Here is a 13782-nt window from a genome sequence, read left to right on the forward strand (position 1 = left end):
CTGGTGTCATCAAAACAGTCAGAAATTGTGCCACTGGCCATTTTAAACAGAGCTAAAAGCACCATCAAGAACGTTACAGGAATCCAATGTTTTATATAATTACACGTGGTGGTAATGCTATGAAACCTACTCTAGAACATAAAAGCTTTTTAGGGTTTCTGAGTGTACACAGTGTTCTGTGTTGTAAACTATCATGACTATATTCTATATTCCCTAGGAGTTAAATATACATACAACAGTACATCTTGTTCACAACCCATAATTGCAACACTAATGTCTTTTTAATCTTTTACTTTCTCTTCCTCCTTAACTACCATGGTTGACAATAGTTCTTTGGCACAAAGGAAATATGTAATGAAGATCCACTGTTTAAGTTTTTTGTTTTTTTTTTTTTTAATTTTTTTTTTCAACGTTTATTTATTTTTGGGACAGAGAGAAACAGAGCATGAACGGGGGAGGGGCAGAAAGAGAGGGAGACACAGAATCGGAAACAGGCTCCAGGCTCTGAGCCATCAGCCCAGAGCCCGACGCGGGGCTCGAACTCACGGACCGCGAGATCGTGACCTGGCTGAAGTCGGACGCTTAACCGACTGCGCCACCCAGGCGCCCCTAAGTTTTATAACAAAACTTAAGTTTCATTACGCTGAGTTTTCTTCTGAGGAGTTACTTGAATAGGACTTATAAAAATCAGGTATGACACAGCCTGTGTTAAGTCTATTTTAGGAAAGATCTTTCCCCTCCAAGAAAATGTGTTTCTAAATAAATCATAAGGCTTCAAACATAAATCTGTAAGATTTACTACTAAGCCTCTTAAGCCATGTATCAACTATGCTTAATTTGAAACTCCAGAATCAGAAATTAAGGCAATACCTTCATTTTACAGATAAAGAAACTGAGGTCCAATCAGAATCAAGTATGCAGCTGAAAGTCTCAGAAAGAGCTGTAATTATTCTTTTCACTGCACTACAATAGAAAATAAAATACGCTCAGTTAGGATTTACACCTGCCTTCCTTCAAAGATACAAAGACCTCCAATTCTAGACCCAACGGTCTGTGGCCCTCTCTTTGGTTCTATTCTTAATTCTTTATTTACAGAATAAATCTTAGCTTCTCTTTGGTTCTTTTTCCTCCAAAGGCCTAAATTCATGACCTTGTTTAACTCAGTAATGAATTAGGACACCATCTGCCCAGATTTTAAGAACGACTTTCTCTTGTCCAGTTCACCATAAGGCAAGGAATCACAGTAACGTATTTGGGGTGTCTAATATGTAGCTTCTAAGAAAAAAAAAATAGTACAAATTGAAACATCACTTTAAATGCCTCTACTCTCAAACCCAGACCGATGCAGTTAACCTGTTCTGGACATCAACTGCTATATTTATAAGATATTGTTAGTAGTATCATTTTCAAGTATGATAAACCCAGAAACAATAAAAAGTACTTAACACTGGAAAACAGTATTAAAAATGGTCTATTCCTAAAAACATAGTAAAATGGAATAACTGAAATTCAAATAACTTCTCTAAAAATGAGAAAGGGGCTTATTAAGGGGGGAAATCCAAAAGTATTATAATTTAGTTAAAGAAATTTATTCTTTAAAAATATTTTAATGTACACTTTCATGACTATTTTGTTTGAGGGGAACAAGGACATTATCCTACAGTCAGTGGTAACTTAGAACATAAGTGACATATGTAAAACAATACATTTTGGAAATAACTGGCAAAATAAAAGTGTAAATTTTTATAGTGATTTAAGACTGCATGGTATTTAAGATTTCAGACAAAATGAACCCACATTAGAGTAGTACAAACCAAAAATTTGCAATTTTGACTTCTCCATTACTGTAAACCTTCATGCTATGCATAAATGAGTTTATCTCATTTCCAGATTATCCCATAAATGAGTCACCCATTCCATATTGGCCAGGACAAAGGGAAATTCCATCAGAAAAACAGTGACAAAAGTTTGAATGCGCAGTACAATATGCATCTTCTTCTTTCCTGTCTCAAGATGTTTAACACACTGGTGACAACTTGTGTAATATTTTTATGCCAAAAAAAAAAAAAAAAAAAAGTTGTGCTTCTTGCCTAGAAAAATCTTTTAATGTCTTATATTACCTAATACAGTTTAAAACCTAAAAACTGTGTTAATGAAGATTCAATTTGCATGGGAAATTCACTTTTCTCAATAGGAATAAAAACTTTGATTCATTTTAAATGGCAAAACCTTCAGAACAAAAAAATATAGCATCTCCAATAGACATCTAAAGACAATAAAGTTATATTTACAGGATGCTATAAACAGAAATCACTAAGAAGCAAAAATAAACTGCTACCATTTCACTGTCCTTTTTCTCAGCAGTCAGCTATGACCACAAAAACTAAGGACATCCAGGAACCAATGAAATGTATTCTAGGTGAAATAAGTTTCACAGAACAAACAATTCTTATAAAGTTTTGTTTTTCTTTTCCCCCTGAGAGTCAAGTTAATCCTTGGATTGCATTCAAGACAAAAACAAGAGCTCTAAATCCTCAATCATGTCGAGATCAAAATTATGTAGACATTTCTGTTTAGAAAAGCTAATGTACAATAAAGGAGATGTAAATAGCCAGGCAAGGTGCTTAACAGCACCGCGGCAGAAATGTATGGTATTTGGGAGAATAAACATTAAGTGACATTTGGGGAAAACGTTATTGCTCTTGATGGAATATAGCACCACTGTGAAGAATAAAAGATGGCTAGGATTAACCACCTTTTAATCAACAATATGCATTTATAGGAAAAGTGCTTAAAGTACTTCTGGAAAAAGGTTAAGTGTGAGGAAATTTTTATAGTATATATTTTAAATGTTACCCAGTTTTCTGAATTAAATAGACAATGAGCAATCTATTTTAGTAAAGTAATATCAGATTTGCTGTGTGATTATGAAATCAACAAATATAAAATTAAGGGACAGGTATGTTATTCAAAACTTATAAAACAAATTAGGACATTATAAAGTAATTTTATGCCAAAACCATTTCTGATAATTATTGCTTTAAAATACAGTGATTATACTTGTGAATTTTTCTATATCATGATTGAGAAAATTTCTTCTGAATGCTAACATTTATCCTAAGCAAAGGAGAAATACCTAAGGGATGTGTAGACGTTGCCTAATCACTGTGGAAAATAGCCCAAATTCCGCCCCCCCCACCCCCCGCAACAATTTTAAAAAACTAATGTCACCATGGTGAGTCAGGAATTAGAAACAAAACAATATGATTACATACATGCTCTATGAAGTCAGCCAAATGCTTTCTTTATAATAATTTGCAGCCAGCATTTTGCTCAGTCTCTATCAAGTAGGATTTTAAGTAAACTTCCTTATTCTAAAAGAAAAGGTCTAAACAGATAAATTGCTATGCAGAAGCACAAAGTTTTAAAATGCTTTTATCTTCTATAAGAAGTAATTTTAAAAGCCAAACAATCTAACATCAAATGTGATTTCCTTTGAGATAGACTTTATCCATCAGTTTCTTTCTTTGTTCTTCAATCATCTGAAATATCAGAATCACTACACTGGTAATCTTCATAGTAAAAATGTGATACTCTCTTATTTAAACTTGATCGACCTTCTGTAACAACTATTTTAGGAGCGGCATCTCTAAAAATAATTTTATCCAATGTATCCATCAGTCATATTTGAAGGCAATATAAAAATCCTAATAAAGTTGGTAAAGTTTTAGAGTACTACTCAGATACTACAACATGATCTGTATCTTTAAGGGGAAAAAAGAAAAATCAAACTTCTATAAATGAATGGGATTTTGGATACTTATGGTTGGCACAGAAAACAGAATTTTGTACTTTCATTGGACATTTTTACAAAGAAAATGTCTCAATGATCATGTTTTCAACATCATTCTTCATATATATATATATATATATACACACACATATATACATACATATATATATATACACACACATATATATATATATATATATATTATTGACTGGGGTGATGCAGAAAGCCACAAATGAGAAAAGGACACTAAGGTTTTAATAAGGGGAACAAAAAGTTGTTTTCACCAGTATAGATTCACATTACAGTACACCAATATCGACAGCATTCTCTTGTCTATTTTTGGTACAGAAGATGGTATCTCTCTACATAACCTTGTAAGGCTTCAGTAACTAAAACGTAAAACAAACAAACAAAACCCCCAAAAAACAAAACAAAAAACCCAGCCTATTAGTTTACAGTTTATTTTAAAAATTCGGAAAGACACTGCAAGTTCTAAACTTTTAGTAGTGCTACCCATACACAACCATCTGGTAAAGAACCCAGTAAAAGAGCCTCCTTTCAAGGAAGCTTTGCAACAGTAGAGTTGTGCAATATGGATGTTTCTTACTACAAGAAAAAAATTATACATGGCACATTCTCATTCGTATTTTGTAATGTAAAAAGTTACAAACATACCTAATCAAATAAATAATAAAAAAAGAATTTGAATGTATTTGTTAAGTATCCTAAAACCACTACATAGAATAATGGCAACTTTCACTCACAGATTATTTACATGGTAATACCCAGTGTGGGTACACTGCTACAAAACTCAAAACAGAAGGAGTAAACTTGAAATGTTTTCCATAATAAAGATCTAGCAGCATGACTATCTAATGCTGTTTTATCCCGATTGCTTCTGAAACGTTCCTTTTTAGTCTGTGTCTTCGTCCAGTTCATAATTGTCTTTATCATAAATATCTTTTACTAAAAGAACCCGTACAAGCATATTTTCCAAGGTGTTTCGGTCCAGTGAAGTAGATGTGTACCAGACAGGGCTATCTGTAGAACTAGAGCATTCTGGTTGCAAATAAAAAACATCCATTCTCTGATTAAGATTCTGTGGACTTTGGGAGAAAGGAGAAAGTCAATTTCACAGTATATATACAAAATTCCCCACAACTTTCTTTTCGTCTTCCAAGAATAATGCTGTTACTACTAACCATATTATGTGGTCAGATCATGTCATTACTTATATTAATTTTTTTTATCATTAAGATATTTTCAAAGTTAATTTCTGTGATAAAAGATTATTTTCCCACCATGTGAATTCCGTTATTTCACTGAATCCAAAACACCATCAAAAGAAATAATATTTTTAATCATTATTTTAATGTTGCCACTAAACAAGTAGAACACTGTCAATTATAATTTTAAGTTGTATCAATTATAACATGCATCCCAGTTTCAGAGATAGTAAAATTTGAAAAGTGTGTCTTAAAATTGATGAAATATAGTAGCCCATAAAATAAAAATACCTAATAGCATTATACAATAGAAATTTAACTTTTAAAATACCAACAATACTGAGATAGGGATTTCCAAATAAGAGTTACCACCACTGGAAGATCTAACACTGTTGCAGCCAAACAGGGCCACCCCAAACCAGTCAAAAATATTACTATTATCTGTAGATGACATCATTAGTTCTTAAGAACTCATTTGGGGACCTATCTATAATTTATACAACTTAACATAAGGAAATGAACTCTTAGTTCATACTAAGCCTTCGAAAATTAAAGAGTACATATATATAAAGCAATGGACAAGCATAAAATAGTTTATGATCTCTAAACATCTCAATGGTTTAACATTTTCTAAAATGCCTGTTGGTATTAGATTGAGGGAACAAAGTGGTGGTATAGTTGAAAAGTATAGTACTTTCAGAACACTATGTAAGACCTTCTTAAAGGAACATTTTCTCTTACATGTAAAGATTTCATTTTCATCTCCATCTATCTATTCTACCTTTGAACATACCTTTTCACCAGGGGGTGGGCAAACTATAGCCCATCACTTGTTTGTCTCAGGTTTTAGAACACAATAAAACTGTATACTACAAGTACTATAAAAATACTATAGGGCCATTTATTTATAATAGTATATGGCTGGTTTCTGGCTATAACAACAGAATGGATTAACTTCAATAGAGACTCTATAGCCTAAAAAGCCTAAAATATTTACTATCTGACCCTTTACAAAAAAAAGTTTGTGTCCTATGCTTTATTATTGGAATTGCTGTAATTTAAAAGATGACAATAATAGTAGCAACTTCACTAAACAACAATTTCTTAACATATGCTTGAACCTTAAAGTATGAAGTATAAGCTAGGTATTTTACAATAATGAGACTTACAAACATTAGATGTGAGTGAGAAGTGAGAGAAAAATCTAAGAAAGATCAGTGAAAAATGTCACCTCTTGGTAGTGTTAAATTCAAGGAAACTAACCTATACTACCATTTAAAAAGTTAAATATCATTAACACTTACCTTTTAGACAAGTAGCATTCAAACATTTTCACAGGACATCTAGAAGGATTGGCTGTATTTTCAATTTGTTCAAATACTGGCTCATCATCTTCATGTTTTCTTTTTCCAGTAGTAATTTTATCTTAAAAAATAAAAATTACATGAACTTCCTGAGACTAATCTTGAAGAAAGAATAGTACTATTCACTCCTTGTATCTGTTATACCAAATATATGGCTTTTTCAAACAAAATGAACTAAGATGTCTTAAGAAGATATAGGTTGTCTTTATGAAAATGGCAGTCCTTAGAGTCTTAACAAGTGACCCAGGTGGTCTTTACTAAGGCAAAGTTTGGCCATCCCTGCCACAGACAATACAAAAATAAAAATATGTTACACTACCTTCATTATCTGTTCCACATAAGGAAGACACTTGGTATCGAAGACATGCTTTGTTTTCCATTGTTAAAGGATTTTTTTTCCAGTGCCTAAACACAGTGCCAAAGGAAAGTCTTAAGTGTTGTTCCACTGTTTTCAGACCAAAATACTTAGTGTTAAAGTAGAACAGGGTATTCAGAAGAGCTACTGGAGAGTGTGATCCCAGTTGTTTTATCCTCCAGAGATAATCTTCTTCGACTCGAGAAAATATTGACCCTTAAACAGAAATATTTTTTAAAAATTACAACAAATAAAATAATGATCATTTAACCATCTAAAAAAAAAATAAAGTTAATTCAAGAACAAACCTATTTTAATCCTCCATTCACACCAGGTCAAAACACACTTTCAGAATTACCTATGCAGCTCTATGACAAAAGAAGCTAGGGAATACACAAGACTGTGGTGCTAGCATCTCTGGAATAAGAGACTAGATGTTTGCTTCTGGTCTTCTATAGGACAAGCACACAACGGTCAGAAAGGAATTTAAATCTGCATGATTGCTGGGGGAAAAAAATAGGTGATTTCCATTCACAAACACATTTTCTTCACACATCTAAAACAGATTTCTTAGAGAAATTTGTATCACAATATCCACAGCAGGGCTTAAGAATACACACCCAGTTTCTTACTGCAGAGAAAGCAGGTCACATTTATTACAAAGTTCTTTATAAACACTAGTTATCAACTACATTCATTTCTAATTCAACAAAAGATGAACAGATGAGTTCATGAATAAGTACTCTGAAAAATACACTAATTTAAATTATTTCATAATTATTTTTAACATACTTTCTGTAAAAATAAAAATCCTAGTAGCAAGTCAGCAACACTTTTTTTTAAGAGAGGATTACCTCAAGAACCAGAATACTCATAGGAGACAGATACAATAGTACAGAAGTTACATTAAAAACTCTCAATCCTGAAAAATTTTACATATATACATATGTATATATGTAAAGATACATATGTATCTCTTATATATATAAGAGAGACAGCAAGCGAGCATTACCATCTGGAAGTATACTTGGTTGCCAACTTCGAAGTATTTTATTCAATTCTTGCTCAAATGTCTGGTATCCTGGATCAATGAATATGTTGTCTTTTCGATTACTACCACACAAGTACTACAATAGAAAAAAAAAGTTTCTTGAAGGAAAACCAGCTTATTATAAAGAGTGAATATATACTTATACAATATGTCTTAAGAAAGAAAGCTTTTATCTAAAAAAAAAAAAAAAAAAAAACAACCAAAAATCAAAAACCAAAAAACCAGGCACACTAACATAATACAACAGGAGAGATTACTGGCTTTATCTATATACCTAGAAATCATAAAGAATCAAAGTTGCCAATTACTCTTTGGCTTAAAAAACTCAAAGCTGAAATACAAACCCAAGAATCCAGAATGTAAGAACTAGCAGAAATCTTCAGTCTGTCAGATAAAAACAGAATATCTGGTTCCAATGTTCATTATATAGAACATGGAGAAAACAAAATTAGATTTTCAAGTAAGAGTAATTAAATTATAAATTATTAAAGAAAAATTCTGAATTGGATGAAATGTTATTCTGCAGTGGTCTGAGGGTCTCTTCTAGCACTCAATTGTTAGGGAATGCTTTTTACTTACTGCTCCTCTCTAACTCCTGTGAGTCAGTACAAACTTGACTCTAATAACTTACTATGACAAATCTTAACAATGAGAGTTGTTAAGGAATGATTTAAAAACTAAAGTTTGCAAAGTCCATCTCCAGTGGAATCTGGAATAAAATAATGTAAAAGTTGAATGTATGGCAACAACAGCACAAAGGGGCAGGCGATGGGAAACGGACACTGTTATAAGGTTCATACGTAATACATAAAGTGGTACAATAATATTTGAGGGTAGATAATGAACTGAAGACCCATATTATAAATCCTAGGGCAACCACAACAAAACTATTTAAGAGGCAAAAAATAAACCAACAGTAGAGACAAAATAGAATCACAGAAAAATAACTAATTCAAAAGAAAGCAGAGAAAAAAAAAACCAATAATGAACAGATAAAACAAATACAAAACAACCAATGGCAGATTCTCATCCAATGGCAGGCGTGATTATACTAAGTATAAAAGATCTAAACCAGGGTGGCAAATGAGAGCCAAAACTGGTTCAGTGCCTATTTTTGTCAATAAAGTTTCCTTGAAACACAGACACAAGTGACATCTGCATATTGCCAAAGTCTGTTTTCATACTGCAATGGCAGAGCTGAATGGGTGCATGATATATCAGTGTGGCCTGCAAAGACAAATAAAACATTTACTATCTGGTTCTTTATATACAGGGAAAAAAAAGGTTTGTTGGTCTAAACATACCAAGACAAAGATTGGTCAATTGGGCTTAAAAAAAAAAAAAAAAAAAAAAAGCCAGACCCAACAATATGCTGCTTAACAAGAAACCTACTTTTTTTACGTTTTATTTTCTTTAAAATAATCTCTATAGCCAGCACAGGGTTCGAACTTACAACCCCAAGATCAAGAGTTGCATGCTCTTCCAACTTAGCCAGGTGCTCCAAGACACCTAACTTTAAATATGCAGACACAGATAAATGAAAAGTAAAAGAATGGAAAAAAAACACCATATAATAATCAAATATCAGACTAGCGTATCATCATCTGAACTGATCATTATAATGTTAGTCCTGCTAGTCAGAAGGGAGACAGCATAATTTCAAAATGGCAGAACAAAAATTCGTAACTGATACCTTGTGAATAGGATGACAAACCAAGTGCCTGGCAATCAATGAAGTGACAGTGTCAGATCCCTTCCCTACTGATGAGTTAGTCAGAGGGCAGAAATTCTATAAAAATATCTGGAAATTCTCAGTGTTATGACTGTAGCATTAATTGGTTAAAATACAATATCACAATTCAATCTGTTTAATGTTTTTTTTTTTAATTTTTTTTTTAACGTTTATTTTTATTTATTTTTTTGGGACAGAGAGAGACAGAGCATGAACGGGGGAGGGGCAGAGAGAGAGGGAGACACAGAATCAGAAACATGCTCCAGGCTCTGAGCCATCAGCCCAGAGCCCGACGCGGGGCTCGAACTCACGGACCGCGAGATCGTGACCTGGCTGAAGTCGGACGCTTAACCGACTGCGCCACCCAGGCGCCCCTGTTTAATGTTTTTTAATGTAAAGTTGATGCCCATTATACAAAACAACTGCAGAAGTGAAATCCTCATGTTCAGAACAGCAATTTTTCTCTTTTGTTCTTACCATTTAAAGCAGCAATCATAATGAGAGAAATGATCCTGAAGTAATTTTCAGCTATAAGTCAAGCAATAAGGGGGAAATAACTTTTTTTTTAATGTTTATTCATTTTTGAGAGAATGCGAATGGGGGAGGGGCAGAGAGAGAGGGGGAGACAGAATCCAAAGCAGGCTCCAGGCTCTGAGCTGTCAGCACAGAGCCCGAAACGGGGCTTTCAATTCACAGAGAGATCATGACCTGAGCTAAAGTCGGACGCTTAATTGAGCCACCCAGGCGCCCCAAGGGGGAAATAATTTCTATGTACATTCAGAACCTTAACAACAAGCCAAAAACTACCATGCTTCCAACTCCACTTTACTGCAAGTAGCTCCTAAAAGATGTGCTTTTTTTGGCAATCCCTGATAAATCAAAAGACCTGCTGCTCTTATTGTTACAGAAGGAATGACGATAAGCTTTATTAGTCATTGCTGTAGTATTCAAAGCAATACTATATTATGGTATAGCTGTTATTTTCCATTAAGGCAGTCCCAATTTATAAACACCCAATCTACACAACTTATGAACACCTAATCTGCCCCATCACCAAAGCGCAGTAACTTTTGCTTTTCAGAAGCAAAGGAGAAGCCATCAACACCTTCTAGGAAGTAACCCCGGAAAAAACACGGTGATGGGTCAGGCTTGTCTAAAGAGTATCAATCTTTTTTTTTTTTTAAGTTAATTTATTTTGAGAGAGAGAGAGAGAGAGAGAGAGAGAGAGAGGAAGAGGGAGAGAGAGAATCCCAAGCAGGCTCCTCACTGCCAGCACTGAGCCTGACACATGGCTTGATCTCATGAACCATGAGATCATGACCTGAGCCGAAATCAAGAGTCAGACACTTAACCAACTGAGCCACCCAAGTGCCCCAAGAGTAGCAACCTTAATAAAAATTTTTACTAAAAAATAATTACTAAATAATTACAGAATTATTTAAATTAGTAAGTATTCTCTTTCCAAAATATAAATTCCTTTATAAGGGTTCTGGTTTCTCATTGCATTTAGAATGCTTTGGAACAATATTTGAGAGAACTAGAGATCCAGAGATAATTTTGGAACCAATGCACAGAGTATCATTGAACAACAAAATATAGTGTGATCTACACATATAATTTTAAATTTTCTAAAACTTCTAAAATTTTTTTAGAAGTTATAGTTAAATATTTCATTTAACCCAATACATCTAAAACATTACTTTAAACATACAATACAAAACTTAATCAGATATTTTACATTTTTATTTATTTATTATATATTTTTTTTAGGTTTATTTATTTTGAGACAGAGACAGTGTGAGTGGGAGAAGGGCAGAGAGAGAAGGAGACAGAGAATCCCAAATAGGCTCTGCACCATCAGCACAGAGGAGCTCAATGTGGGGCTCAAACCCATGAAACCGTGAGCTCATGACCTGAGCCAAAACCAGGAGTCAGATGCTTAACTTACTGAGCCACCCAGGCGCCCCTTCTTAGAAATCTTTTTTTTTTTTTTTTTTTAATTTTTAAAGTTTATTTATTTATTTTGACAGAGACAGAGACAATGCGAGTGGGGAGGGGCAGAAAGAGAAGGAGACAGAATACGTTTTACATTTTTAAAATATAAATTCTTTGAAATCTTATGTGTATTTTACACGTAGAGCACTTATTTCAGATGAGCTAAGTTTCAAGGGCTCTGTTCTCTTTTGGATTAAAAATGCAAAGCAGCACATTGGTAACTATCTACTTAAGCAGAAATTCTGGCACTGGTATTTGAGAAGTAGAATATAAGTCTACTAACATAGTTGAAAATCATATGTTTTAGAAAACGTTCAGTCAGTAACATGTTTGTTTAGACATGAATTATCACTAATACATATGTAATGACAATGTTTTTAGAAAACTAGCTAAGCAAAACCTATTATATGTAACAATATGCATAACAATTTATAAATAGTATGTTGAGAATATAAGACACTCATCATTTAAGGGTTATTAGATATATTTAAGAGATTATACTTATAGGTGTCTAAAATTGATGGTCTTATAAAATGCTACTTGCATAAAGCTTCATTAAAAACAATGTAAACACAACCCACCATTAATTTAGCTACAAATCAGCAGCTCTGCACAATAATTTGTGTTTCAGTAATATTATTCCAACCCTCAGCTGCCTACCTCCAAGGCAAAAAAAAAAAAAAAAAAAAAATCAAGTGTGATCTTTACAAAATGCTTAAAACCTTTTCCTGTTTCAACCTGGATAAAAGATGTCTAAACATTTTAACAATAAATACAGGCCCTTTGCTGCATGACTGTTACCTACTTCATACCCCACCTGCACCCAAAGCTCTCTACACTTCATATTCTACATTCCAGCCATGCCAAGCAGTTCCTGGAAAACTGTGCCCTGTATATATTTTTCTCTGTTCTTGAAATGCCATTGTTCTTCCCTCATCCCTCCTGCCTAGAATTTCTATATTTACTTCAAAGTTCAATTTAAAGATCTTCCCCACTATTTTCTCAGATTACATCCTTATAGAACCAATTATTCCCACCTCTGTGCCACCAACATACCATACCATGAGAACAGCACTGTTTAAATATTATTTTTGTATGTGTTCCAAATCCTTGGGCAGAACATATTACAGCTTTTAAGTCAGACTGCTTACCAGATTCAAAATATATGAGCTATATAAACTCAGGTGAGCTACTTAATTTTCCTTCATCATTAAAAAATGGTGAGAAGAATAGTAAGGTTGTTGAGAGGATTAAATGACATGTCAAGCAGTTAGTACAGTGCATGGAAATCAGTAAATAGTAAAAAAAAAAAAAAAAAAAAAAAGTAATCTCTAATATCTACTCCAATGTTCAGTGTTCAGCATACAATAAACAGTTAACTAATGTCTCCTGAAGAAACCAATGAAAGAAGGTTAGCAAAACTCTGAATGCATTACACCACTGCTGTGAAAAATAAGGCAAATTCTTAAGGCCCTTCTGAATCAAAGATTAAATACATTTTAAAATGTTATACATATTTTAATAGAATTTTAAAAAGTTCTATATAATAGAACTCAAATTAACAAGCTCAAATTAATAAGTGAGTTTACTCTAGTTTTTAATATAGTAAATGGAGTTCTAACTCTTCTTGAAAAAAGCATTTTTCAAGATAAGAAATTTTGGAAAAATTTTTGGAAAATGAGAATAACTATCTAGAATAAACAAAGAATTCTCACAAATGGAAAGAGATAAACAACCCAACAAAGCAAAACTTCACAGAAAAGCTAACTCAAATGGCCAACTAAAAAGATCCTCAGCACTTTTGGGAAGCAATATCATGATAGCTTTTACAATAAAAAGTATGTTTGGGGCACCTCGGTGGCTAGTCCGTTAAGTGTCAGACTTTGGCTCAGGTCATGATCTCACAATTTCGTGAGTTCGAGCCCTGTGTCACGCTCCGCAGTTAACAGCACAGAGCCTGCTTGAGATTCTCCCCTTCTCTCTCTCTGCCCCTCCCCTGCTTGCATGTGCACGTTCTAAGTAAATAAACTTAAAAAATAAAATAAAACATATGCTTTTTTTATGGTCTAATAATACCCTTTCAGAAATCTAATCTCATAGAAATAAGATCTTTAAGATCTTTAGGATCAGGGCACCTGGGTGGCTTGTTGGTTAAGCATCGGACTTTGGCTCAGGTCATGATCTCACAGTTTGTGGGTTCAAGCCCCGCATCGGGCTCTGTGCTGATGGCTCAGAGCCTGGAGCCTGCTTCAGATTCTCTGTCTCC

The 13782-nt window shown here is 33.6% G+C and overlaps 1 protein-coding gene across 2 annotated transcripts in view; it reads right to left on the reverse strand.

Annotated features, from left to right (window-relative positions):
• Nucleotides 1-1573: 1573 nt before the first annotated feature.
• ZMYM2 (zinc finger MYM-type containing 2) overlaps nt 1574-13782 on the reverse strand; it is a 106550-nt gene continuing 94341 nt past the window's right edge. For both annotated transcript variants that reach the window (XM_086715483.1, XM_025923485.2), the window contains 4 exons: nt 7751-7865; nt 6703-6954; nt 6324-6444; nt 1574-4899 (listed from right to left, as the gene is read on the reverse strand). In XM_086715483.1, coding sequence (XP_086571609.1) covers nt 4707-4899; nt 6324-6444; nt 6703-6954; nt 7751-7865 — 681 coding nt within the window. In that variant the 3' untranslated portion in view covers nt 1574-4706. The remainder of the gene's footprint in view (nt 4900-6323; nt 6445-6702; nt 6955-7750; nt 7866-13782) is intronic.

Source organism: Puma concolor, chromosome A1, assembly GCF_028749965.1.
Source record: "Puma concolor isolate L17-30 chromosome A1, mPumCon1.1.hap2, whole genome shotgun sequence".
NCBI classification, from domain to species: domain Eukaryota; kingdom Metazoa; phylum Chordata; class Mammalia; order Carnivora; family Felidae; genus Puma; species Puma concolor.